The sequence below is a fragment of the Diadema antillarum genome, unplaced genomic scaffold, assembly GCF_040938485.1.
Source record: "Diadema antillarum isolate AM-2024a unplaced genomic scaffold, OU_Dant_1.0 seq00000403_RagTag, whole genome shotgun sequence".
In the NCBI taxonomy this organism is placed as follows: domain Eukaryota; kingdom Metazoa; phylum Echinodermata; class Echinoidea; order Diadematoida; family Diadematidae; genus Diadema; species Diadema antillarum.
This window is the reverse complement of record NW_027271393.1, coordinates 371093-397768: the sequence shown is the minus strand read 5'-3', so window position 1 is coordinate 397768 and position 26676 is coordinate 371093. Positions and strand designations below refer to the sequence as shown.

The following is a 26676-nucleotide window of genomic DNA, read 5'->3' as shown; positions in this document are numbered from 1 at the left end:
AAGTGTTTCGTCATCTTGCTAACCGAGCAGGCACGCCGACGGACCGGGGCAAAGAAAGCCAAACAACTGGCCCATCATGATGGCCGTTGTGTTCTGAGGGACACCACAACAGACAACAGGGAAGTTGAATTACATAAAACTAACCAACAGACAAAATCCTAGCTGACGCCTGCGCCTGAGCTTGAACCCGCACGCCATAACATACAGTCGCAGTCCGCACTACAGCCAACACCAAGGTCAAGCTCTTCGAAGCGACAAACTTCCTCCTCGGACTGGCTCGGAGATCTCTCCTGACTTATTGATAGTCTCTAATCTAACGTAGAAATTGAAACACGATGTTCTCCATCGGTGGATTGAATCCGCAGGTTAGTACACAGTCTAGATATTATGCAGTCATCCTCATGTGCTGGTGAGAGAAGGTACCCCGTGAGAAAACATTGCATTGTTAGCTCTCCCAACATTGGCCCACTATCGGTGACAAGAGACCACGGAATACATTGCATGATGTTACAGGAGGCAACAAATTTGAGTATTGCTAATATATAGATCTAATGTAGGTGATGTCAGATGCCTCTCGAAATATGCAAAAATAATTAACAACCACAGCAAAGTGATGTGTAAGATTCATGATTGATGAGTGCATTTATTGATTCCTTGTTAATAATGTTATCGCCATTGTATCGTAGATTCTGTTATAGAATCTGGAATAAGAATCAATACAATAGTACCAAACAGTCCAAGGGTACCATCCATGACTGCATGAGTGCAAGTGCCGGGTAGGTCTCTTGTAAATTGGATGGTTTGGATGGACTGCACAAATTTTGTAACGAGCAATGACACTACAACTACAAGTTGTAGTGTCATAGTTGTAGTACAACTAAACAAGTAGAATCTATTTGTAGTATTAATATTATTCACGTCTAAACAGACATCAATCATCATTCACCATGAATGTTAAAAATCGAATGGTAGTTATATACTCTTTATGTTGTCGTGTAGAACATAGACTCTATGTGTTTTAACCTGTTGAGGACAAGTCCTGACTGAGGGCAAAAGTGTCTTAAGTTTACGACTGTTGGGAAAGGCATGTTGTAGCAAAATCAGCCCGTCCTCGACAACAACGGGTTAATAGTAAAAATCCAGGAATTCCGTAAAGGGGGGGAGGGGGGAAGGGCAGCGCCTTTACAAAATCAAAAGGGGCGCATGCGCCCCTCCATCCATTTTTTCTTTTTCTTTTTAAACAAAAAATAAAGAGGGTGGGGTGGCGCGCGCCTGGTGCATTTTCCCCTGGGTCCACCACTCCAGTCTATACAGTAGTAGAAACGTCTAGATCCAACTAGGACCAGAACAATATGGAGTCTACATTGTACAAATTTTAATACCAGATCCCAACCTAATACAGCTCTGCCTACACAAAGGATTGCTTCAAACAAAGTGATGGACTGGCAGTTTGCATTGTGAGAGAGCATGAACTGATGAGGATGCCTTTGATACAAGAATCTGCAAGATTTTTTTTTTTTTTTTTACTTGTAATGTCTGTTGTATGTACAGTACAATTTCATTTTTATGTTTGATTTTAAACCAGAACCAATGACTGTTTTTGTGCTCACTCAATATTACAGCAGCTGGTGCTACCGTTGCCGCACCTCGTCACAGCGTTTCATTCACTAAAGGGTGTAGCAGAAACCAGTGCTGGCAGGAGATGTCATCATTCACCAGTGAAAACATCATCAAAAACAAAGACAGGCAAAGCTGAAGGAGAAGCACATTTCACAGACAGTCTCTCAAATGTAAGGTTGAAAGCACAAAGTATTACTCTATGAAATAAAATGACTATGATAAGTGAAAGTTGCTCTGTTATGTGCCCTTGGAACTTTTTCAGTTGCTATGACAATACCAGGGCAGAACATATACCATAGTATAATGTAAGTTGCTGATACTGAAGATAAACTGATGCCGAAGATGAACTAACCAATACGATCTTGTAAAGACTTTTGAGATAAAGACATTGGGATGCAAACTCCAGGTTGTCAATATAATGACATTAGTGATCTGACCTGTATTGATTATGAACAAGTGTATGATTTGCAGAAACCTGTTTGACAGTGTCAGATTGGAAAATCTGGTTAACCACACCTGAAAAGATGTGAAAGGAAGGAGAGCGATGGATACAATTTAATATGTTTAGGGAAATGTGAAAAGATTGTTATCATTTGTCCAAGAAAGAAAAAACAAAAACAACCTGGAGAAATATTTGATCAAAATGTGTCATGCTTATTGGAATGTCTCGAGTGTTACATTATTCAAGCCATAACTGCATTTTTCGAAATATCGGGGAGAGTCTTATGTGAGTTATGACAGAAATAACCTGTATGTAGAAAGCTGATATGAAGAATTCAAATATCACTTTGAACAGTTACTCGTAACTAAACAATCACAGAAGATTGATCAGCAGTTATTGAGATGGCCATCTTTCCCTGTCTTTTGTCTCTCTTGCTCTTTCCCTACCATCTCTTTCCCTATGTCTCGCCACATGCATGTCTCTATCACTCTCTATACTTATGTGTCTGCATTTATATATATAAGATTTATCCTTCTTTTCCCTGTCTGTCTGTCTATTTCCCCCTTATCCCGAGCAGGTGACGCTCAAATTGACAGATCTTGGAGCCCAAATGCTCCCAAAAGACTGGATGAAGACGTTACTACCCACCATCACCGAAGCAGCAGAGAGACTGGATAGAGTACAATCACCTTCTTACACCTCTGCAGAGTCCTTCTTTGAAAACAGACACGGTGATTACCTCAAGAGTGCCTTGAAAAATTGTTGATAGCTTGAGTCTATAGTATTGGTGTGGCTGGAAGCGGGGATAGGGAGGGGAGACATACAAGTTAACAATAATGACTTTTGAGATAGCTCTGAGCGCATCACTTACCTTTTGTTTGTTTGTTTATTTTGTGTTTGTCTTAGCATTCAGAGGTGAACATGATGTTGAGGCCGACTTTACTCATTAATAAACACGTATCAACATGCCACTATCTGATGAGACAATTTTTAGCTCCAGCATTGCGAGTAGACTTGGACAGGCTAAAAACAATGAAGGGGCACTTACATACCTTGGTGCAATGTTGTACATCTATGATATATTTGATCAGGGCATGATCGTAGTGTGCAACTTACCTTTTTATGCGCGATGGTGCAAACCCCCTGTGTGCCACATTATTCTTAGACTGATATTGGCATAGTTAGGGAAATAATTCTATTTTTCAAATCTGTGTAACTTATTGTAGAATCTTTTATGCTGGACATGCAATGACCCGAGTTGTACAAAAAATGACAATTTTTGTTGTGATGTTAATTTGCTGACAAATCTCATCTGTGATTATTTTCTCTGAAATGGCCATTAGCTACATTTTGTCAAGGTCTGGGAGGCGTGACTTTTCACACATAACTGTGACAGAAATTAGAAAGTACTCAAAAATCAAATTAGGAACACCACTTGATATTCCATCACCACCCAATGAATGCAAGCTACGTGTGAGAGGAATGGAGTAGCGTGTGAAGCTTTCATTGTCCTTGTACTTTGGCATTTGGCAATTTATCAATCGGTTTCGACAGGTTGATGCTATTTGAGCAAAAATGCGAACTGGGCACGCTGAGGTTGGCGTGCGAATGTGAAACAAAGGATTAATTGTTCAGATCCAATGTTACCAAATTGAGCATTGTATAAGAAAGTCATGAGCTTAATGGTAGTAAATTATTTGAAATGGTGACGTAGATTACTGTTGAATGCTGCTTTGGCCACGTGATTTTGAGGTCACTTGTATAGAATTTCAGTCCTTTTGCCTCACCTCTAAAATTCTTACATATCCTTATGGATAACATTATATAGCATACTGCATTAGAACGGTTTGACTGCAAAGTCATATAGGGATTCTGACACTTGCTGTGTAGTTTTAGAAAGTGAACCTATGCTTCAGTGTGCTGGTGTAAGGTGCAGTCTGTTAATTGTCGATTACTGACAGTAATCTCTTTTTTGTTCTAGGTTTTCCTGCATCACATCTAAGATTCTCTCACCCTATGCCAACACAACCAAGTCTCCGGTTGCTGCAAAGTTTCCTCCAGACAAACCAGTGTTCATCACAGGCATGGGGTAAGCAAAGCCACTCTCTTGTCTAGGATCAAGATTTTTGTTCATATTTTTATTTTAAGTATTTCAGTATGAAACTTTCAACACCACAAACATTAGTTACAACATACCATATTCAAAGAAATTTGTTGTATAGATAGTTTTTTGTATTCAAAGTGTTGAAATGTGAAATGTTCATTCATGTGTCTGTGTGTCTGTGTGTGTCTGTGTGTGAGTATTCTAAATAAATTAAACCTTCCGTCATACTGTAAATGAAGCTACAAGCTATATATACAATAAAAAACCTGTCATAACATAAAGTAGGCACACGTTAGAAACAAGTTCCTGCAACTATGAAGTAATCTGTCCTCCAAAACAGCAACTACATATTGATCAAAGTGATGGAGTACATCACAAGTTATTTTCACTTTCATATTGTTATATGTGCAATATGGATTTCCAATGTCTTATTTGGTTTTAAATGCAGTAACAGAACAGAGGAGAGGTTTCAAAACCAAGAGAGCGGCCACAGCAAAGTCACTATCCTCCAGGAAAGCTGGCCAGGAAGACGTAGGCCTATCATCCTTTCTGAAGGTGAGAAAGCGAGAGGTTTTCAATGTGTTTTCACGTAAATGGCTTTACTGCCATTATTTGATTTAAAAAAGTATCTATAGAAAATATTTATCCTTCAGGCAGAAACTGAAGTGTCCTGTGATGATGTTGATATGATTTGTATCCATCTCCTTCCGAGAGTGTCCTCATACAGAACTCCTTGCTGTGTGCCATCTCTAAAAACAAAAAGCAGTTGTACTAGGTTGTTCAACTTTTCACATGGAGAATGTTTGATATCAGATATCTGTATTGCAGGACAGATCTGTTAAGAGCAACAATATCAACAGCAATGCAACAAAACCGTGAAAGTTGATACAGTGGACTCTCCTTGCAGCGAAGTTCTCGGGACCAGCAGTTTTCTTTCATTATATCGAAATTTGGTTATAACCGAACAAATGAACAATAAAATTACATAGAGTGGATAACGTTACGGCGTGAATTTTTACTTCCTTGTAACCGAAATTTTGTTAAAACCGTTTCCGTTATAATGGGAGTGCACTGTATTTGATTTGTATTCCTCCCCTCAGAAATTTACGTCCTCAAAGGACACCAAAGAGAGGAAGTTTCGTGACAAGCTCGACGATGCCCTGACGAGCCACGAGGACCAGGTAGCCGACAAGGACTCCTTCAAGACTGGCTACCTGGAGGGCTACATGATGGGCAAGGAGGAGCCCAAGAAGACGGACAGGTTCCGGGGATGGGCCACCGTCCTCGTCTTTGGGGTCCTAGCTTACCTGTATGTCAAGATGGTGTCTGTCTTTGGTAAGTCACGTGTCCAATGGTCGCAAGCATGTCAAGGATTTTATTTGTTTCATTTGTCTGTACAATATCAACCAGTGGCTGATTACAATTGATCGTGTGCAAGTCATATTTTGTAGGGAATTAAAAGACAGCTGTGTCTTGTCCATGCAGTGTGACTGTGTGGTATGTAAGTTTATACTGGGAATTTTTCTGTCATCACCCGTGCATGTGGTGGTGCACTTCTAGGTTTGTCATGCCAACTGTGTGGGTGTGATGAAGCCATTACTCACAGTCATTCTTGTGGCTATGAATGTGACCAGCATCTGAGTCAGGTCCTGGTGTCACATTCTTTAGTGCCTTCCAATTATGCCTCCTCAATTTTGCATGTGGTAGCACATCAGCTCAAGACTTTCACAGTGAAATATGTGCTGTGCTTTTAACCTGGTATTATGCAGGTGTACTGTATAAGTGGAAATTTTCGCTGTGTTGGAATACTCATGCAATTTGTGCAACCAGAAAGTAACATGAAAATAATAAGGACACAAATATTATTGCTTGCCATATGTTCCTGTAGTTGATGTCTTGTTTCCACAGAATTACTAACTTGTGAAGCTCACTTTACCCAACTGAGCATGAAAAATTACTCATGTGAACATATCCACTTTCACGGTAGAGTGGACAAATGTTATTTTTAAATCTTTTTAAAATTTAAGTTCAGCTCACAAGGTATTATGTGTTTTCCGCCCTCTCTACTTCTACAGCCCGCGTGTCCATCATTGGTACCTCCAGCGTGGACAGCATGAATGTGGCAGATGTCACATTTGATGACGTCAGAGGGGTAAATAAAACTTTTTGAAGCTACAGCGATGCATTTTTTGTGTTTGTGTGTATTTGTGTGCGTGAATGACAGAGTGATATTAAAGGTGTCGATCATAGATCACTGGAGAGTTTGAAACTTTGTTCATTATATGCACCACATGATGTCATCATTCTGAGACTATGTGTTGTGTGTATGCCACATATTTACATAATCTTGAAATTTTGGTGAATTTCTGGGTGCCTCTCCAATGTGAATGAAACTGACTGTTATACATTCTATTTCAAAGATTACAAAGCCATTATTTCTACCCGTGATTTTATGACTGTCCAAGAAGCGCAGAAAACAAGCAACAAAATCCAAGAATTCTAACACTGTTATGCATGTGTAGGTTCTGACTTGATTACAATGTGCCCAAGCTTGACAAGCATGTCCATGTATTTCATGTGACTTGTATTTATCCCCCCCCCCCCCAACCCATTCATGACTACTTATATCATTGTTCTTTAGGCTGAGGAGGCAAAGAATGAGCTTCAAGATATCGTCAATTACCTGAAGGATCCTAGCAAGTACACCGCACTGGGCGGCAAGCTGCCGAAAGGTAATGTTTCTTCTTCATCCTGCTGCTTACTACCATTCAATTACTTGATTTACCTGTTGCACTTTGCAGAAATGTTTGTGCTGATGATATTTTTTTTTCCCAGTGATACTTGTAACAATAAAAGAAAACTTTTTTTTTCTTTTTTATACAGAATTAATACTTGCCTAAAAAAAAAAAATACAATTAAAGGGCAAGATATTCAGTATCAGCGATGACACTGCATTGAATAGGACCAATTCCTAGGTATTTGTCTGATTCTGATTTTCTTTCTGATTTTGACACGGATCTTGTAGTATGTATTGTAACTGATTATCCACCATTGCAATCTTATGTTTTTATTTGTATGCCTTCCTTGTGACACACCTATGACTGTAGTACATGATGTAGTCACGTTTTCTCTTGCACATGGCATTCTCATGAGGCCCTTTCATGTTACTGATAGGCAAGATGTAGGGAACTTCAGTGACAAGCTTCTTAAACACAATATTTGTTGGATGAAGAAGTGTAACGAAAACAACAAGGAGAAAAGAGAACTAGTGTCTGTGATGGTGGTTATCACACTGTAGTATAATGGCTAATCAGAGTCTTGCATGTTAATGACATGCATAACTGTTATGAAATCTGTGGTTTACACTTGGATGCAACAATGTGTGGCAGTTTTTTCATTTCCAAACACACATGTACCCGCTCCCTCATAAAGCATTGGCACAAGCTGTTGGCTGACAAATTGAACTTGATTTCTCAGGCTCTCAGACTTACAGGACTGAAATGCATTTTCAGAGAAATTGTGATTCCCTCTATACCATTTCAGACTATTTCATGTGTTCCTTTTCCCCCTGTGTTATTGATATGATGAACCTAAGCATCTTCTGTTGTTTTCTTCTTGGTACAGGAGTATTGCTGCAGGGGTCCCCTGGGACTGGTAAGACTCTTCTGGCCAGGGCAGTGGCTGGAGAGGCAGACGTTCCTTTCTTCTATGCGTCGGGCTCGGACTTTGACAATATGTTTGTTGGCTCTGGGGCCAAGAGAGTCAGAGATATATTTAGTGAGTTCAACCAACTACCTTGCTACTCTTCCGTTTATTTCAGTGCAATTTTCAATGACTTTTATCTCCCTGCTGAGGAAGTAGCTTGGCATATATTGAAACTGCATGCATGGGTGCTTAAAATAGTAAACACTGTGATAGGGTTGATGTGGACATGAGTTTGTTCTGGCCTGGAGAGATTAGGGTGTAGGAAGTGAATTTGGTCAGTTAATGTTGAATTTAACTTACCTCCATCATTACCTCTGGCAACTAGTCGTGTGCAGTGTTAATTTCATAGCGACATTATGATCCTGATAGTGTTGATACAGTACTCAGAAAGATGAAGCTGTGTGGGCCCCATTTCATAAAAAGTGAAGAGTTTGTTCGCAAAAACCGATAAGTCCATATTTGCCAAATGGAGATATTTGCGATGAAAGGTCAAGTAAAATAAAGAGAATAATAAGAAAATTTTTGCTTCTTTTGACCATAACCTCAAAAATGTACCTTTATATGTAGTGACCAATATATCATTTAAAAGGTATTATCTTTTACTTTAGGACAGAGACAGTGCTTCAAAATCTTCAAAAATGGACTTATCGGTTTTTGCGAAAAAACTCTTCAAGTGTATATGATTGCAATTCTTGCTGGAATAGCAGTTGTTAAGGTAATGACAAGAATCCAGCTTCCTGATTGGCTGTTGCTATGGGAAGTTGCCATTCCCGCAAGAGTGGCTATCTTTAACATCGTATATGAAATGAGTCCAAATCTTATATGATGCTGGGGTAGTAGACACTCATGTGACAAAGCTTTTCTTGGGATTTTCACAGCCGAAGCAAAAGCTAGCAGCCCGTGCCTGATATTCATTGATGAGCTGGACTCTGTCGGTGGTAAGCGCGTGGACTCCCCACTCCACCCCTACGCCAGGCAGACCATCAATCAGCTGCTTTCCGAGATGGATGGCTTCAAGCAGAATGAGGGCATCGTGGTCTTGGCGGCCACAAACTTCCCAGAATCCCTCGATCCGTAAGTTATCTTCAATTTGAATGACTTTCCACCATTACTCCGTAATCCAACATCTTTCCTTTTTCAGTGATATCTACTATACTTTTGCTGCAAATGCATAGGTTTGAATGAGGTTGCTTGAATTAAAGTGCCATTTCTGTCCCAAGAATTGATATGTACCAAACAATATCTGCTTGACACTAGTCTTTGACAGCTGTCATTAGTTTTGAATAAAAAAAAGAAAAAGAAAAAGAAAATAGACTGTGGACAATTTTTGTTGTAGACAAAGTAAGAAAATACCTGTCAGCTTGATAAAAGGATAATGATGTTACAAACGATTGTTATAAATTGATGTGTAAACTACGTTCAAGCAAAATGTTTATAGCCTACCTACCTGACATTGAAAGGCATCCAACTTTTTTATGCCTCCGCCACGAAGTGGTGCCGGAGGCATTATGTTTTCGGGTTGTCCGTCCACCCGTCCTTCCGTCCGTCCGTCCTTCCGTCCGTCCGTCCTTCCGTCCGTCTGTAATGAATTTTGTGGACAGGGTAACTATCAAAACCTTTTGAGGTATCCTAATGAAACTTGGCATGTATGTGCATTAGGGGGTGAAGTTGTGCCTATCAAATTTTGGGTGCACATGCTCAAGGTCAAAGGTCAAAAGGTCAAGGTCAAATGCTTAAAATTTTACTATTTCCCCCATATCTATGCAATGCCTGAAGATATTTTCTTGAAACTAAGTGTATACATGTATTACCCAATTAAGATTCTCTGGTGAAAGTTTGGGGTCATGAGGTCAAAAGGTCAAGTAAAATGTTAAAATTTCACTTTTTTCTCTTTATCTTGGAAATTGTTCAAGGTATCTTTATGGAACAAAATATATATGCATGTACTGACTGGCAGTGGTTATCTAGGTAATTTGGGGTTTATGGGGTCAAAGGTCAGGGGTCAAAGGTCAAGGGCAATACTTCAAAATTTTACTATTTTCCTTATATTTATGCAATGCCAGCAGGATTTTTTTTTTTTTTTTTACTTGATGTATGCATGTATAACCCACTAGAGATTCTCTGGGATTTTTTTTTTTTTTTTGCCAAGAAGGTCAAAGGTCAAAAGGTCAAAGATCAAGTGAAAACGCTGAACTTACTTCTTTCTCCACATCTCGGAAGTGGCTCAAGTTATCTTTAAACTTAGTATATATTTATGTATACCTGCCTGACAGTGATTCTCTTATGAATCAAAGGCCAGATGAAAATGATAACAATTTGCTGTTCAATACAGAAATTGCACTTTTTTTCCATACCTTGAAAATTACTCAAGTGCGTAAACTTATGAAAGGGTCAAAGTCGAAGTTAAAGTTCTTAAATCCCCAAATACATGCTCTCCTATTCATCCAATTAAACATAGGTCAAGGAAGGTGAACATTCGATACATTTGTGACAAACATGTCATTTTAATATTTTGCCAATTTTGTGAAAATGTAATCACACATTGTCCACATGTACTATAGACCTATTAGGAGAATCATGCATTATGGCAGAGGCATACCAGTCGCCATAGCGACATTTCTAGTTTTAATCTGACATGTACTTTTTAATCGGTTGATGCTAAAATGCTTCTAATGTTCTCCTTTTTCTGGAAAGTTGTAAAGAATAAGGTAAAAGTTTTTAAACAATATTTATGCCATTACCTTGTGAATCTTGCAGTCTTTTCTTGATTCCCGGAGACGGTGTTTGTGTATTTATTTCCTTGCAGTGCTCTAACAAGACCTGGAAGATTCGACATGAAAGTTGTGGTTCCACGGCCAGATGTCAAAGGTCGGCAGGATATTCTTGACCTCTACCTAGGAAAGGTCAAAGTTTCAACAGGTATGCTAATGGTACCAGATGGCATGTGTCTGTTTGGTTTGTTGAAAGTAAAACTTGAGTTATTATGATGGTATGGCTTCAATCTTTGAATTTTTATGGCTTCAGTCATTGAATTTTTGTAGAGCTTCAATCTTTGAATTTTTATGGTCCTAACATTCCAGTCATTATTTTGGTACATTTTAAATTCTATAATTTTGGGTGTTGCAAGAAAAGTTTTTGAAGTATCCCACAATGAGATCTTTGAGAACACACAGGAACTTAACTGATATTTTAGGCGAATCAGGATTTTGTGTTACCATAATATGTGCAATGTGGACATAATACACACCTCTGAATCATGTCATGTATCTGTGGTAAGATATGTGATTGTATTCATGAATACCCATCAGGTCGGAGAAATGACATTTCTATGGTTTAGTTTTGTATCTTTACTCGAAGATATGATATGTGTTATTGTCCCCGCCGAACGAGTTCGAGCAGGGGACTATGAAACGGGCTCCGTACGTGTGTGTGTCCGTGTGTCCGTCCGTCCTCCGTCCGTGTGTCCGTGTGTCCGTCCGTCCGTCCGTGTGTCCGTCCGTGTGTGATCAAAATCTTCAATTTGCTACTTCTCTGTCATTTATGAGCCAATTTTGATTCTGTTTGCTTTATATGATAGCACTACATGGGAGCTTTGAAACTTCTACACAGAATTTCAGTCGTGACCTTTGACCTTGACCTTTGACCTATATTGTACATTTTGCTACAAAATGCTACTCCTTCGCCATTTCTAACCCGATTTCGATTCCGTTTGCTTTATGTGATGGCACTAGGTGAGGGCTTCAAAACTTCTACACAGAATTTTGACCTTTGACTTCTTTGACCTTTGACCTTGATTTTTTACCTATATTGTACATTTTGCTACTAAATGCTACTTCCGGCGGGGACATATATTACGCACCGCGTACTTTCTACTTTTCCTTGTTAACTATTAGTATATAATAAGGTTGATTTTTAAAAAAATATATATGCATCCTGTGTTGTCAATGTTTATATGATTGTTTGTTTCAGCTGCAGCATTTTCAAACCCTCTTATTACTAAATTCATAACCTGAATTCATTACCTGGCCAGCACATTTTAGAAGACTGAAGTTTTTGTCCTCTGAATTTGGTCAAAGTCTTTAACTTTCTCTCTGAGCTTAAGTAGATTTAATGAATATATCTACCAATAATTCAACATTGTCTTTGTTCAACAAAAGATTTGTAGTGAAATTCAGAGGTGGCAATTTAAGCTGACAAGACGATCCCAGGACTTGACTCGTGATAAATTATTAAAGATGGGGCATGAACTTGTAAGAAACAATTTTCTAGACCTTCTTTGCTGTACCAAAACAATTCTCCTCTTGTTAAAGGACAAGTTCACCTTCATAAACATAAGGATTGAGAGAATGCAACAATAATAGTAGAACACATCAGTGAAAGTTGGAGGAAAATTGGACAATCGATGCAAAAGTTATGAATTTTTAAAATTTTTGCGTTGGAACTGCTGGATGAGGAGACTACTACAGCTTGTGAGTCATATGCGTACAACAGTATAAAGAAAATGTAAAAGAAAATTCAACATATTTTAACTTTTTTCGCATAATAAAAGAGCACTTGACTTGCCTCTTTCTAAAGGCGGGGGGAACAATATTACCCATAACATTTGTCTGTAACGAGTCAGGGGAATGTGTACTTTTTTCAAAAGATGGAATTTTGTGAAATTCTCTTTATATTTTCCTTATATTGTTGTACGCATGTGACATCTAAGTTATACATACACTGCAGTAGTCTTCTCATCCAGTGGTTACTGCACAAAAACTTCAAAAATTCATAACTTTTGAACGGATTGTCTGATTTTCCTCAAACTTTCACTGATGTGTTCTATTAATATTGCTACATTCTCTCAATCCTTATGTTTATGAAGGTGAACTTGTCCTTTAAATAGCGCTTAAATTTGTGACCACCAATAAAATCATTGATCAGCACTGTGTTCTATTTTCCCCCGCTATGTTTTGCTTCACAGAGGTGGACGTTGAGACCCTAGCAAGAGGAACTGTTGGCTTCACAGGTAATAATCTGAAGGGATTTGCCCAATGTCATTGAATTATCTCTTGTAGCTCTATACTGTCAGACATATTTGCAAGAAGGTACTGTGTTCATATACCGATTGATTTGGACTGACGGGTGTGGCTCAACTTGGGGCCTGTGATCAGCAAGTAATCGCTTGACTGACTTTCATTTTGTGATTGTTCACTTTAATTACTCTTGTTTGTATTGAAGCAACATTCTATCCTGATATTATTTTATTGTGTATGATAACAGAAATACTAGTGGAATAAATCAGTAAAATTTAGGGAAAGATGTGAAAGAATTGTAAAAGTTTTTACAGAGAGTAAGACAAATTTGCCAATTTGGCAATTCTGTATTATCTAGGTGTTCCACAACTCTCTATTTGCTTGTTACACAAAATTTTACAAATTTTCATTTAACTCAAATATTTGGGCACAAACAAAACTTATCTGCTGAGGAGAACAGGCAAAAACATATTTTTGTTGTCATATACCAAGAACAGGACTGAAGAAAAAAAAAATCTCTGGACAGAAATGAATATTGGTGATTTTTTGTTGTTGGAGTTCTTATTTTGACTCCATTTCTGCAAGGGGAATATGACAGTACTTTGCCACAGAGGCTGTCTATCTGAACTGTGCCATGCCACTACTATGTGTCCTTGAATATCAGGTATACTGGATTCATTGATTGTGTATGGATTTAGTGGATTTAGTGGATTGAACAGGGGTGCGAAACATGACATGAATGCTCATAAGTTTGGTCTATACCTGATGGACAAACTTTCATTATCTATGATTGAAAACTTGGTATTAGGATGAGCCAACGTACACAGCTGATTGCCATCTCAAATCAAGTAATGCTAATTGAGTATGGGGAGATTGTGACTGACTTTTTGAATAATCAGAGAATGCTGTGTGTGCCATGTATTTAGCAAGTCTAATTTTCCCCAAGACAGCAAGTCTAATTTTCCCCAAGACAGCATTTCCAGATAATTTCACAAGTGTTTAGATTTGACATTGTGGAGTAGAGTAATAAACTAATAAACAGAGAAACAGAGGCTAGCACGTCTCATTCATGTCAGAATCAGAGTTGATATGTTTGTATGTTGTTCAATTTGCGGATAGCACCCAACTCGCGAAATTTGTGAAAATAAAAACCCAAACCCAGTGAAATATATGGTGTATACAACAGCAGTTGATAGGTTTGTTTGATGTCATAGGACCTTGGTCTCTTGTGACTGGTTCAGTGGGATTTTTGTAATCTTGACCCTGTACACTTGCATCTTTTCCTTTTTCCTGGCTGAAGGAGCCGACCTTCAGAACTTAGTCAACCAGGCAGCGCTGGAAGCAGCCAGGCGAGGCAAGGAGTCTGTGGACATGAAGGATCTTGAATTTGCCAAGGATAAAATCATCATGGGTGAGTAGATGCCATGAAAATTTAATGGAATTGAGCAGGCAATCTTACAAAGTAAAGTATTTCCTATATATAGTATCGTAATCTCTATCAGAGTCAAAATGAAATCGTAGAGATTGAAGTGATGTCAGTGATACAGTGCTCACCTGTTTAATATGGAACTGCTTTAGTGGGAACCCGCTGAAGTGCAACAAAACATGGTGTAACAAAATTTTCACTTTATTTCCACCGCTTAATCAGAACCATGAACTGCTTTATTGGGACAAATCTGGCTGAAACACTCCCATTGTCCATCATTGTGTAATGTCTCAATAAAATAAGTAAATCCTTAGAAATGAGTGCAGGGATTTCATTTCCCTACCAGAATGATTATTTTCTAACCAGGTCCCAGTATTAGAGTTAGATACTGACTGCAGACTAAACATTTGCCGTTGGGCCGTAAGACGTAGCGCAGAGGCGATCATCTTATCCAATGGCGTCAGCTTCTACTCATGCACTTTAATACACTGTACTTCGTACAGTGCAATACATAGAGTCACCTTCTCCGTGTGCGGCCCATACTCTCCCTGTTTGTGCATAAACTATGCATGCAGTGTGTGTGTTTGTGTGTGACAGCATAACAAGGGGGCATGAATATTAGAAAAATGTGTTCGTACAACCATTGCAATCAGTGTCGTCGTAATGTGCATGTTGTTGACATGTTAAACAGCGTGTGGAAGTTAGCATATAGCTGCCACTTTCTCTACATTAATAGGGTCATGGGCATCGTGACTTGATATGTACTTTGAACCCTAAAAAAGGCTTATTTTCTGGATCAAATGAATGAAGGTTTGTTCTGATGATGCATTTACCAAAATTATGAGACTGTTGTGTCTTTTCTTATCACAGTTTTGTGTCTGCATGTCGTAGCACGGGTGTACTTGTTGCTGTGGTTATCAGCAAGTTTGATAACTGTGCATGGTTAGTGTAGTGCCCACATACTTGCTTCATGTTTTGTGGTTTGCACAGGCCAGTACCAGCCACTGCTTAAGTGGGAGCAAAACTTGTCTCCCGACCCCTCCTGATTAAGCGGTGAACACTGTGGGAGCAATATTACATGACAAAAGTATACACAAATAGTGTGATAGCAGCAAATGAGAAGAGCAAGTTTGTAAAACATATTTGACTTTGTATATCTTTCTGTATATGCTGTTTAATTGTTATTGATTGCTATTAGTTGCATTGTATTGTCGCATAGTATTTAGGCCATGGGTAGAAAAGATGCATGGTCACCCCAAGAGTGGGGGGACTTGAAGGATTTCATATTTGTTTATGGTAGGGGAGTGAGAAAATGTCTATGTTGTAGCTGGACCAGGCATTTCTTTTTTCTTATACATATATTGTATGTATGTTTGATATAGGCCCGGAGAGGAAGAGTGCCAAAATCGACCTGAGGAACAAGAAGATCACTGCATACCATGAGGGAGGCCACGCCTTGGTAGCCTTCTTTACCAAGGATGCCAAGCCCATCAACAAAGCCACCATCATGCCACGAGGACCAACACTTGGTCATGTGAGTATCAGCCTACCCTCTTCTCGGTACACTCCTCTGAGTAGGATTGCATCATATGGCCTGGGGGCTGGGGGGGGGGGGATGTGGGATGGGCTTGAAGATCCTCTTGAGTAGTACTCCTTGGCCCACCTTCATTCTTCAGAATTTCAGTCTGCTAATGGATGATAATGGTATTTCTTGTAGCGCTTCAGACTGGGAAAACCAATCCATGGCGTACAGATAGATATCACTATAATCATGAAACTCACTTTAAAAGAAATAAGAATGCTAATTCAACCCAATAGAGGCCATTGTCAGATGACAGTGCAAAAATTGCTGGCATTCAAGTATTTTACAAAAAATGTATGCTTTCCCAGAATGTTTGTGAATAAATATAAAATAGTAATGGACTGCTTTTCGGGACATTCATGATATCGTTGCCCTGAGGGATCTCAACTTCGTGCTACGACTTGCTAGGAGCCTGCTTAGAGAGTTGTAGCATGGAGCTGAGATATCAAGGGACAATATATCAACAAAGTAGCAACAATTTACTTGATGGATCATGTTCGCACTAGCCAGTTCACATTTGGAGCGCGGCCATAAACGTTTGCATGGCAATCACATTAGACAAGGGTCGCCTCTTGTGCTATGGAAGCCAAGCATTTACAGTGCATGCATGTACTTTTTGCATATGTTCTAAAACAGCATAATTTAGTACTATGGGATGGTTTAGAATTATGGGACAGTTATGGGTATCGTTGGGCTGAAGGCTATTGTTGAATTTATACCCTCGATTTCATCCAATCATAAATGAAGATTCATCAAATGAGAGTTATATGATATGGATTAGCATCAGAGTATCAGATGTTCAAAATAACATTGATGAGATCAGTGAATGCCTGATATATCATAGATTTCCACATTTGCATTGTTGATTGTGATCAGGTTTCACTGCTGCCGGACAATGACCAGTGGAGTGAGACCAAGTCACAGCTCCTGGCCCAGATGGATGTGTGCATGGGAGGCCGAGTCGCCGAGGAACTGGTCTTTGGTACCGACAACATCACCACGGGGGCATCCAGCGACTTTGAGCAGGCCACCAAGATTGCCCAACTCATGGTCACAAAGTTTGGGATGAGTGAAAAGGTACTGAAAAGGTCCCCATAGCCTTGTTTCCATGGTTGCATGATATTTAGTGACTGGCATTAGTCAATGTTCAGGGAGCCATATAACCCATTAAATAAGGGAAAGGGGAAAAAAACCTCTTGACTATTTTATCATTTTGCTCTTTTGTGTCAATAATGCTGACATGTGCCATGACCTGACCAGAAAACTATCAACCCAGAAGCCATTCGTCATAAAAGTCATTAATTGAAAATGAAAAGATTGGAGAGTGTATTGATTTCTTTTAGAGTGTATGTGCAGTGTCTTTTTTGTGTAAATATTGAAATATATTAAAAAAAATAAAAACAAATCAAAGAAAGTGATTGGAAGGAGTTCCATATGAAGTGGACAAGAGAAAGAAAGTGATGGAAATCTTTCCAGGCAACTTGATGTGGCACACCTTACCCCGATGTACCGTCATCTCCCAGATTAGTTTTGTGTAGCTCCACCTCATGTTCATAAGACGTACAGTTGCACTTTGCTATCATGGCAGTCAAATTTTAGCAATCGGCCTCAACTATCCCAGTGCCAATTCAGCGCTGTTATATTATGTTTAACATAATCATGATAATAAAAATAATACTTTTTTGTAATCATTGAGGGAATGATAGGGAAAAAGTTAGGCTGGCTTATTCAATCTGTGCAAGAAGGGGTAGGTAATATCTGATCTTTTCTAACATGATACATAAAGGAAAAAAAAAAGCATGCCAAAGTTGCTGCAGGGTTTTGAGGGAGTGTAAAGGGAGTACACACACTTTCAGGGAATCGTACACTTTTGGTTGAGACCTAATTTCAGGTTTCAAACATTTTTTTGGTGAAAATGAGAAACCTCTTATGAAATATGAAAGAGCATGTAATTCTATGAGGAATTCAACATTTATTTGTTGAAAATTGATTTTGAAATGGCTGAGATAGACAAAAAAGAGGGATTCTAATAAAGTGTGCGACCCACACTTTACAATCCCTTTGTTTTACTTTGTTTTTGGATGTTTCAGTCATTCCAAACCCAATTTTCATCAAATAAACTTTGGGGGGGGGGGCCTGGGAGGCCCCCCTCTCCATACTTTTGGCAATTGCTTCGCGACCGCTGGGAATTTCGGATTCTCGCTTCATGACTTTTTCCCCTGAAGTCTTGCGCACATTTTGATACCACATTTGTCCATATCAGACCTACCTAGGGGGTGTTATGGGCCAATTAGTATGCGCATGTCATTAAAATGGCTAATCGCTGCATATATTTGTGTACAGTTACATACTGTCAATAGACCATGGCTTGCATTACTTTATAAATTTTGCTCAGGAATTGGTTTTCCACTTGGTTCATGCTTCTATATTGTTCTGAAATAAATATGGCAAAGTTTAGAAACAATGATATACATAAGGAATATGTTACAGCTGTTATTTTTTTGGGTGATATTCCATGTTTTTTGCTAAAATTGCCTGCTGGTTTTATGGAAAATATTGTTTTTTCAATATTGCTTTATCTTCACGTGTCTATTATAGGACGGTAAACAAGCATGCTGTTATTCCACTAAAAAAAATTAGTTTTTCAGCCCTCGTATTTGATACTGTAATGCTGTTTTCAAGGCTAGCATCTCTGCCTTCTCCCTACGAAGTCCTCATTAGTGAGCTATAGATCTGCGATGCAAACGCTGAGACATTAATTAGGCAAAAAATAGTGTTCTGCATATAATAGTGTTCTGCTTATGCATGAGACAGCTGTTTCCATTCTTCAACCTGGTAGGCTGTGTCGTCTTAGCGATTGCGTCGCAAAACTAAAGCTCACTGTTGTCGAGCTGTAACAACACTTCAATGATCCAGTTTTCTGAGGAACAAGAATTGACTCGTTGGGAAAGATGCTGTTATGTTCATCAGTATGTTACGCTCGTGCTTTGTATGAAAACTACAAGTTGCCCTTTGGTTGTGATTAGAAGTGAATTCGGAATTATCTCTCACATTCCATATTTCATTTCAGCTGGGTGTGATGACGTTCCAGGACAAAGATCCCCTGGTGTACGGCGACAGTAACAAGCTCAGTCCGGAGACACAACTCCTTATCGAAAATGAGATACGCGCACTGCTGAAGGTGAGCATCCCATATAGATGTGTCATTTTGCTACTTTCTGTGCTTAATGGCTCAGCTTGTCGAAAGCAGATGCAATTTCCTTCTTTCCTGTTGTTAAAACCTTCGTATGATTCATGTTGATATGTTGTCCATTTTACTCTCAAATTTGTTTATTACACCATCACTACCACCTGTATCGCTTGTCCATTCATTTTTTTTGTCATTCCTCTCATTAGCAAATGCCCCATATACTCATGGATAACGGAATAAAAAGAGAAAAAAAGAATGTGGAAACTAATGCATGAAAAAGATAGCTGTATTATCCGAAGACAATAAACTTGCCATTTTACAAATGGCAGAATATTCAAATATGAGATTAAAGAATAGGTATAATAATTTATTGCAGAAATGAAGAAATTATTCAGGAATGCAAACTTCATTGAATCCATGAGTTGTCAAACCTCAAAAGACTTGTATTTGATTATAAGACAAACTTACTCTAAGTATTACTCACATGTATATGTTGTGCTCATATCCTTTACAGGGAGATATTAAAATAGGCAGGAACAATGCTCTCTCCCATAAGACAAACTTACTCATAGCAGAACTTTTATTATTTTTGACTTCCTGTAGTAATCTATGTAGTATCAATTTTAATGTACATTACACTTGCATGCATACCAAACGCTAGATGTGTTTTTATGCCTCCACCATGAAGTGGTGCCAGAGGCATTATGTTTTTGGGTTGTCCGTCCATACGTCCGTACGTCCATCCGCATTCGTTTACGCGATAACTTGAGAAATATTGACTGGAATATTACCAAACTTGGTCCAAGTATAAAGTATGATAAGGCAATTACTTGATTAGATTTTGGGTGAAATTGGCCAAAGGTCAAAGGTCAAGGTCAAATCATGAAATTGTATTCGTTTACGCGATAACTCAAGACTGGATCAAGCAAATTTCACCAAACTTTGTCCGAGGATGATGTGTGATGGGACAATTACATGATTAGTTTAAAGAGGTCAAAGATCAAGTTCAAATCCTAAAATTTATCTGTTTACGTGATAACTCAAAACTGGATGAAGCAGCTTACACCAAACTAGGTCCAAGGATGATGTATGATGGGGCAATTAGTTGAGGAAATTTTAGTGGCATTGGAAAGAGGTCAAAGGTCAAAAAGTCAAGGTCAAATGCTAAAAATGTTGCTATTTCCCCCATATCTATGCAATGCCCGAAGGTATTTTATTGAAACTTAGTGTAGACATGTACTACTGCGTAAAGATTTTCCAGATAGAGTTTATGTCATAAGGTCAATGGTCAAAAGGTCAAAGGTTAGGTGAAAATATGGCAATTTCACTTTTCTCGCAAATTGTTCAATGTATCTTCATGGAACTTGGTACATATGCATGTACTGACTGGCAGGGATTATCTAGGGAATTTAGGGGTCATGGGTCAATGGTCAGGGGTCAAAGGTCAAGGTCAACTCCTCAAAATTTTACTGTTCCCCTCATATACTAGTATATGCAATGCTTGCATCATTAGTTTTAATACTTAACATAAGTATGTATTACCTAATGGAAATTCTCTGGGAAATTTCCAGCCAAAAGGTCAAAGGTTAAGGGTCAAAGGTCAGGTTTGAATTTTAAAAAAAAAATCTATTTTGTACTGTAATTACACTCTTTCTTCATACCTTGAAAATTACTTGATGCATAAACTTATAACAGGGGCGGTCAGAAGTCAAGAAAAAATCCTCAATTCCCCAAATATGTGTACCTGCACCCTTCGACAGTTATAGCAAACCCAGTTTGAGGAAAGTGAACATTCAAGACATTTTTGACAAACCTGTCATACCAATATTTTGCCAGTTATGTGAAATTGTCATCACACATTGTGAAGACATTGTACTATACAACTATTGGGAGAATCATGCATTATGGCGGAGGCATCAGTCGCCATAGTGACATTTCTAGTTCATGAATGTCATAGGTGACAATGCAATGGCAGTCTTCTGCTTTTTTACTGTTTTCTGGGTTGCAGTACTATTCATTTATTTATCTTTGTGTGTGTGTGTGTGTGAGTCCTGTTTGGAGAGTGTGTGGGCTGGTTATGTAATGAAGCGCTGTGGAATGCCTTTGGATTTGACAGTTTCAAGTTCTTTGCTTTGCATAGTGATTAATCTGAACTTGATTGTTAGTGTATACCAGGTACATGTAATGAAATGAGAGGGATTTGGGCAAATCGAATTGTGTGATCATGAGAATTCTCTCCAACTCTACCATATTGGAGTGCAGTTCATAATGAATATTTTGCCTCCACTTCAATTGGAATAACCTGAAATTATACCATAGTAGTAGACAGTCAACCTCGCCTAAGTGGAATCGAAAGAGGACCAGAGAAATCCTTCAACTTGTGTGAATTTCAGCTTACATGATAGAATTAACACAAATTTATAATATTCATCTGGGGTAGGATTTTTCTTCGACTCAGCCAATTCTTTGACTTGTTCAAGGTCGATTCAGGCCATGTTGTCTGTATTTTAGAATAAAAGTCAACTTGAAACAAGGTGATGCATTGCATTGCTATGGTGTCTGTTGACTTCGCACTGGTTTTCACTGTCATTTCTCTCAACTTGAGGGATGCAAAAGGCAATATGTTTGGGGTTACAGTCTGTTGTACTAGGTGCCATCTCCTTGATACAACGGAAGAAATATGCTGTGGTGGGTTTTCATGATACTTGAGCCAGGTATGCTACATGAAGGGTAGATACGTAGCACGTAAGAATTTCTGGCAAACCGTTATGTATGGTCAAGGTTATAATCAACGTTCTTGACCAAGAATGTTGATTTTCCGGTTGCCATCTTCAGCTGGGAATGTCCATTGAAAATAAACTTGGTAGGAAGCACGAAACTAGGTAGAGAAGTGGAAACTTGGTAGAGAAGTATTAGCATGAAATACTAGGGTAAGAGGTTGAAGGTCATGGTACGCAGTCATTGAAAGTAAGCCCCAAAATGTCATGTCATCCTTAGATTATAATTTATGACTTCATTTAGGCAAGGCCAGGGATTAAGCAGTTTGGTCCAATGAAATACCAGCAAATTGGCAGAATTTTCCTGGTGTTTGGAGGGTTTAAAAATTGAATCATGAAATTCAGTGATCAAAATTAATGAACTTCATGGGAGTGTGAGTAGCAGGCCGTAAAATCTGCAATTTTAGTGGTTGCTTTAGAGGATGGAATCATTCCGGTTAACTGTGTCCTGCAGTGGAATTGTTCTAGTTGGGTTGCATTTCCAGCTACACATCATTATAGCACAAAAGCCTTTATAAATCAATGCATGTTTCTACTTCATCTAGTGATATTGTCAACTTCACAATATTCCTTTTTTATGACATAGATAGGCTTGTCGATTCCTCTCCTCCCATACAATTATTTAAGTAAAGATATTCAAAGGAGGTGTGCGGATGGATGTGGGAAATCAGAATTCATGAAAAATATCTACACACCATAGGTAAGAGATGATAAATTTAGTACCAAGCCAAGGACAGAAAAAAAAACAAAATTATTGAGTCGGAACAGGAGCGTAAAACCAGCAATATTTATGAGATATGCATTGAAATGAATTGTGTCAAAATTCAGCAGATATTCCCCCTGTAGAGACATGAATTATTCACTGATTATTTCACATTCTCTTTGCTCCTTGATCGTAGAGGGATGATTGCTCTGGTGGAGCGACAACAATGAATATTTCACATTCTGTGGTTTGTGCAGCAGCACGAGAAATGGAATTGATTTGTTTTATTGATGAGAACACTGAAGGTCGTGTAACTTCCGTCTTTCATTGTGCCAGTGATTGAGGAGATTTATGTGTACCCACAAGCAGCAAGAGAAATCGCATTCCGGAAATCACAAATCCTCAAGCTGCACCCAGCATCCTTGGCTGCTACATCATGATGCTTTATGAAACTGTCATAAAACACAAGTAGCAGCATTATTGATAGAAGTATAATACTACTATCCATGGGTTTTTTATTTGAAACAAAAAAGAAGGAGAGAACCAAAACCAAACCAAACAAAAGCACATGAACAAAGACAGACATCATTGAATGCAATTTTTGTTGTAAATAATAAGTGATTGTTCTTTCTCTTCATTTATTTGAGGGGTTTTTTTGTTTTGTTTTTTTGCTGGTGTGTAAGTCATAGCATCTGAAATTGATGTATCCAAATCCGCTGGAATGCACCAAAGAAATAATAATAAGGAGAGTTCAGACAGCATAGAGGATTCTCCGTTCACAAAATATTGAGAGCATAGAGGAACCCAAAATCGAGAACACATATTTTACTGTCCCTTTTCAAAGTCATATTTTTTTTTTGACCACACCCCTTCGAGTACATTTTATCCAGTAACCCCTTACAGTAAATGTTCTGGAAATGTTATTATTTGAAGAAGTGGTCACAAAGTTGAAGTTATGACCTCTGGACTAACCATGACATTCTATGCTATGCTTTCCGGGCAACTCTGTACGCCTTGTATAGTGATAATGATAAAAGTAGATTACTCTTAACAGTAATAGTAAACTATACTGGGTCCTTATCATGATGAGATTGGATATAGCGAGATGCCTGATATAATGAGGTACTTAGTTTTGAAGGACCCATTCTTTTATATTCCTGTTTTTACCCCTGATATGATGAGAAACTCTAATGAGGAAATTTCAGTGGTCCCAGGCAGCTCGTTATAACAAAGTTCCCATGTATAGTCATATCACAACCTGAAAAAGACTCTCTGTATGTTTGAAGGATGAAAGTGTGAAGTAAAAGAAATTATATTTGTTGTGATAGTTTTATTTTTGTGAATAGTTCAGGTCAACTGTTAAAAGCCAAATATTCTCATGCCAAACTCTTGCCTTCTGTAACACAACTGCTGCGTACTGTACTTGTATGTGATATATGGTTTTCACTGTTTGAAGTCGGTAAATTTGCTGCCCTGGTGGGAGGTCATTTACATCTCATTACATTGCCATGGTTTTTGATTGTGGATTTCACCCGCTTGTGAAATTGTACAAATCGTGACTTGGGAAATGTCATGCTTGCGAATGTATGACATATTTTGAGTCTATCAGGGTCAAGGTGGAGACTTCACAAGATGCGATCCATTTTTGTGGTGTTTATGCAGGATTCCTACGAACGGGCAAGGAGTATTCTGAAGGGGCACAGCAAGGAGCACACCCTGCTGGCAGAAGCCCTGCTGCGCTATGAGACACTCAATGCTGTCGAGATCGGCAAGGTCATCAAGGGTCAACAGCTGGACAGGTGAAAGTCCACCGGTCAACGGGTATAGAACTGCACCCCTTCGGTGGAGATGATACGGTGTAACCCTGACAGCATGGCCAACTCGGGCACCAAGCATGTTCAACCCGTCAAGTGAATGTACCGTATGGTTGTAATTCCTTAGCCATCACCATGTTAGTGATCACACATACATGTATTTCAACTTGGCAAGAACAAGGCAAATAGGTGTCACATGTACTCTATCTCAAAAAGATTGCACTGTGTGTACGTCATAACATAACAGTTATGGTTTCGAACTGTATTATAGGAGAGTAATCATATCTTTAACTTACTGTAACTATCAGTGAAAAGAAAGAAAGAAAAAGAACCTTATTGACCTGTCATGTCACATCATGCTGACTTCGTTTTTCAATAAATTAAATTAAATATGTACAATGTGAAAACCTTTTTTCTGAATTGTATATTTGTTAGTAAGGTAGAGACCTAATCATCATACTATTAAAAGGGGGAAAAAAGGTCTGCCTGAAATGTGCTAGTGGAATCTTAGACATATTGCCTTGTACATAGTCTTTATTTCTCCTTGAGAATCGTGATTGTCTAAATTCTGCTTGAGTAGAGCAAGGTTGGTTCCAGGCAGAGATGACAGTTTTCAGGCAAAAGGCTCAGGGTCTTAGGGCTCTGTACAAAGTAGCTTCTTGTAGATGTATTTCAAGCCCTCTCTTTTATCCTAACTGGCATCCCTGTCCATGTTTAGGCACTAAACAAGCAGGCAAGAGTACATGTATGTTTTTTAAAGGGTTGTATTTCTGCATTATTTGTTGACACAGGAAATGAAGACTCCACTTGTATTTCTGGGGTTATATCTGTCCAGTAGAGGTGCATTCATATGTGTGACCCCTTTATTTGTAGACAAATACAAGAACATGCTTGAAAAATAGCATTATATCAAACTAGGTGGAGGCAAGCCGAAGTGATGAAAGATGAGTTTCATAAGAGGTTATCGGGAGAATATTTAGGAGAACGTTCAATCTTAAGTACAGTGGACTCCCATTATGACGAAGTCCTCGGGACCTGCAGTTTTCTTTCGTTATAACCGAACAAAAAAACAGTAAAAAACAAAGAGTGGATAATGTTACGGTCTGAATTTTTACTTCGTTGTAACCGGAATTTTGTTATAACTGTGTTCATTATAACGGAAGTGCACTGTACAGTAATTTCCCAGTGCAACACAATTTTTTTTTTCTTTTTATTGTGATATGAATGCAGATGTATTTTGGGGAATAGAGCCTGTGACACAAATTTTGTCATTCAAAAAATGAAGGTTTTCCACAAGCACAGCAAACTGCTTGATTAAAAAAAGAAGATTTCTGAAAAAAGCGTCCTCCTGAATCCCCATTGCTGTAGTGCAATCTTTGAATGGAATGACCCATCCCGACATGTACACCTGATTATACCTTATGGAAGTAAATGTTGCAGAGCAGTGAGAAATATTCTCCATGAAGAATTTTACGCATGATCAAATATCAGTGCCCTCAGGCATATTATTTCATTTAGTTTTTGTTGCTGTTTTTTTCCTTTTTTTTTTCTTTTTTGTTATATTGAGTAGGGGGTTAACATGGACCATCTAGCTGTAATGTGCAGGTTGCTTGTGTTTTGTTTTGTTTGTTTGTTTTTTTTTTGGGGGGGGGGTTTGTCCTGAGGACTATTTTTTTGGTTTGTTTCATTTTGTTATCTTCTTTTTTTTCCTTTTTTGGAGGGGGGCTTCAAAGTCAGGTAGGATGCAATAATTAGAAACAATAAGAAAAAATGAACAAAGATATTCAGTAACTATATATCGAGATCATACTACTGGTATGCAAGTGATATTTATGTATTACAAAACTACTGTATAAAAGACCTGAATTCATTTTGAAAAAATATCCTTTTAATTTACTGGTTTGGGTTGTTTTTTTTTTTTTTCATTTTCAATCTCATTTAATTTTCATTTCTACATGGTACAAATCAAATCACTTTAGAAATCAAATATGTTTATTCATCATTTATCTTGGCTAACTTTGCACATGAGAGATAAAGAAATCATTGTGAGGAAAAGCAGAGATATAATACAAGGAAAAATTGAACTACCATGCAGAAGGGTCCTCAGTAAGCCAAGCTTAAAGTCTTTTCTGTATGCAAAGGAATTTCATTATATTGAGAATTCTAGATCGAAGTATTCTTTTATATAATAATACCAGAGACTCCAACCCCAAGCACCTTCTGATCTGGAGATTCTCCCGCCTGAAACCCCTAGCAAACGGGAGACTCCAACTTGATGTGCGTGAAGCGCGAAGTTCC

General features: G+C 38.4%; 1 protein-coding gene across 1 annotated transcript; it reads left to right on the top strand.

Annotated features, from left to right (window-relative positions):
- Positions 1-25558, top strand: LOC139732170 (ATP-dependent zinc metalloprotease YME1L1-like). Its single transcript, XM_071643039.1, has 17 exons — positions 1-365; positions 1623-1790; positions 2640-2793; positions 4044-4151; positions 4615-4721; positions 5267-5501; positions 6242-6318; positions 6808-6898; positions 7791-7943; positions 8750-8945; positions 10678-10790; positions 12835-12879; positions 14187-14297; positions 15695-15846; positions 16771-16971; positions 18965-19075; positions 24227-25558. The coding sequence occupies exons 1-17, from the start codon at positions 336-338 to the stop codon at positions 24365-24367; spliced, it is 2193 nt and encodes a 730-aa protein (XP_071499140.1). The 5' UTR covers positions 1-335; the 3' UTR covers positions 24368-25558.
- The last annotated feature ends 1118 nt before the right edge of the window (positions 25559-26676 follow it).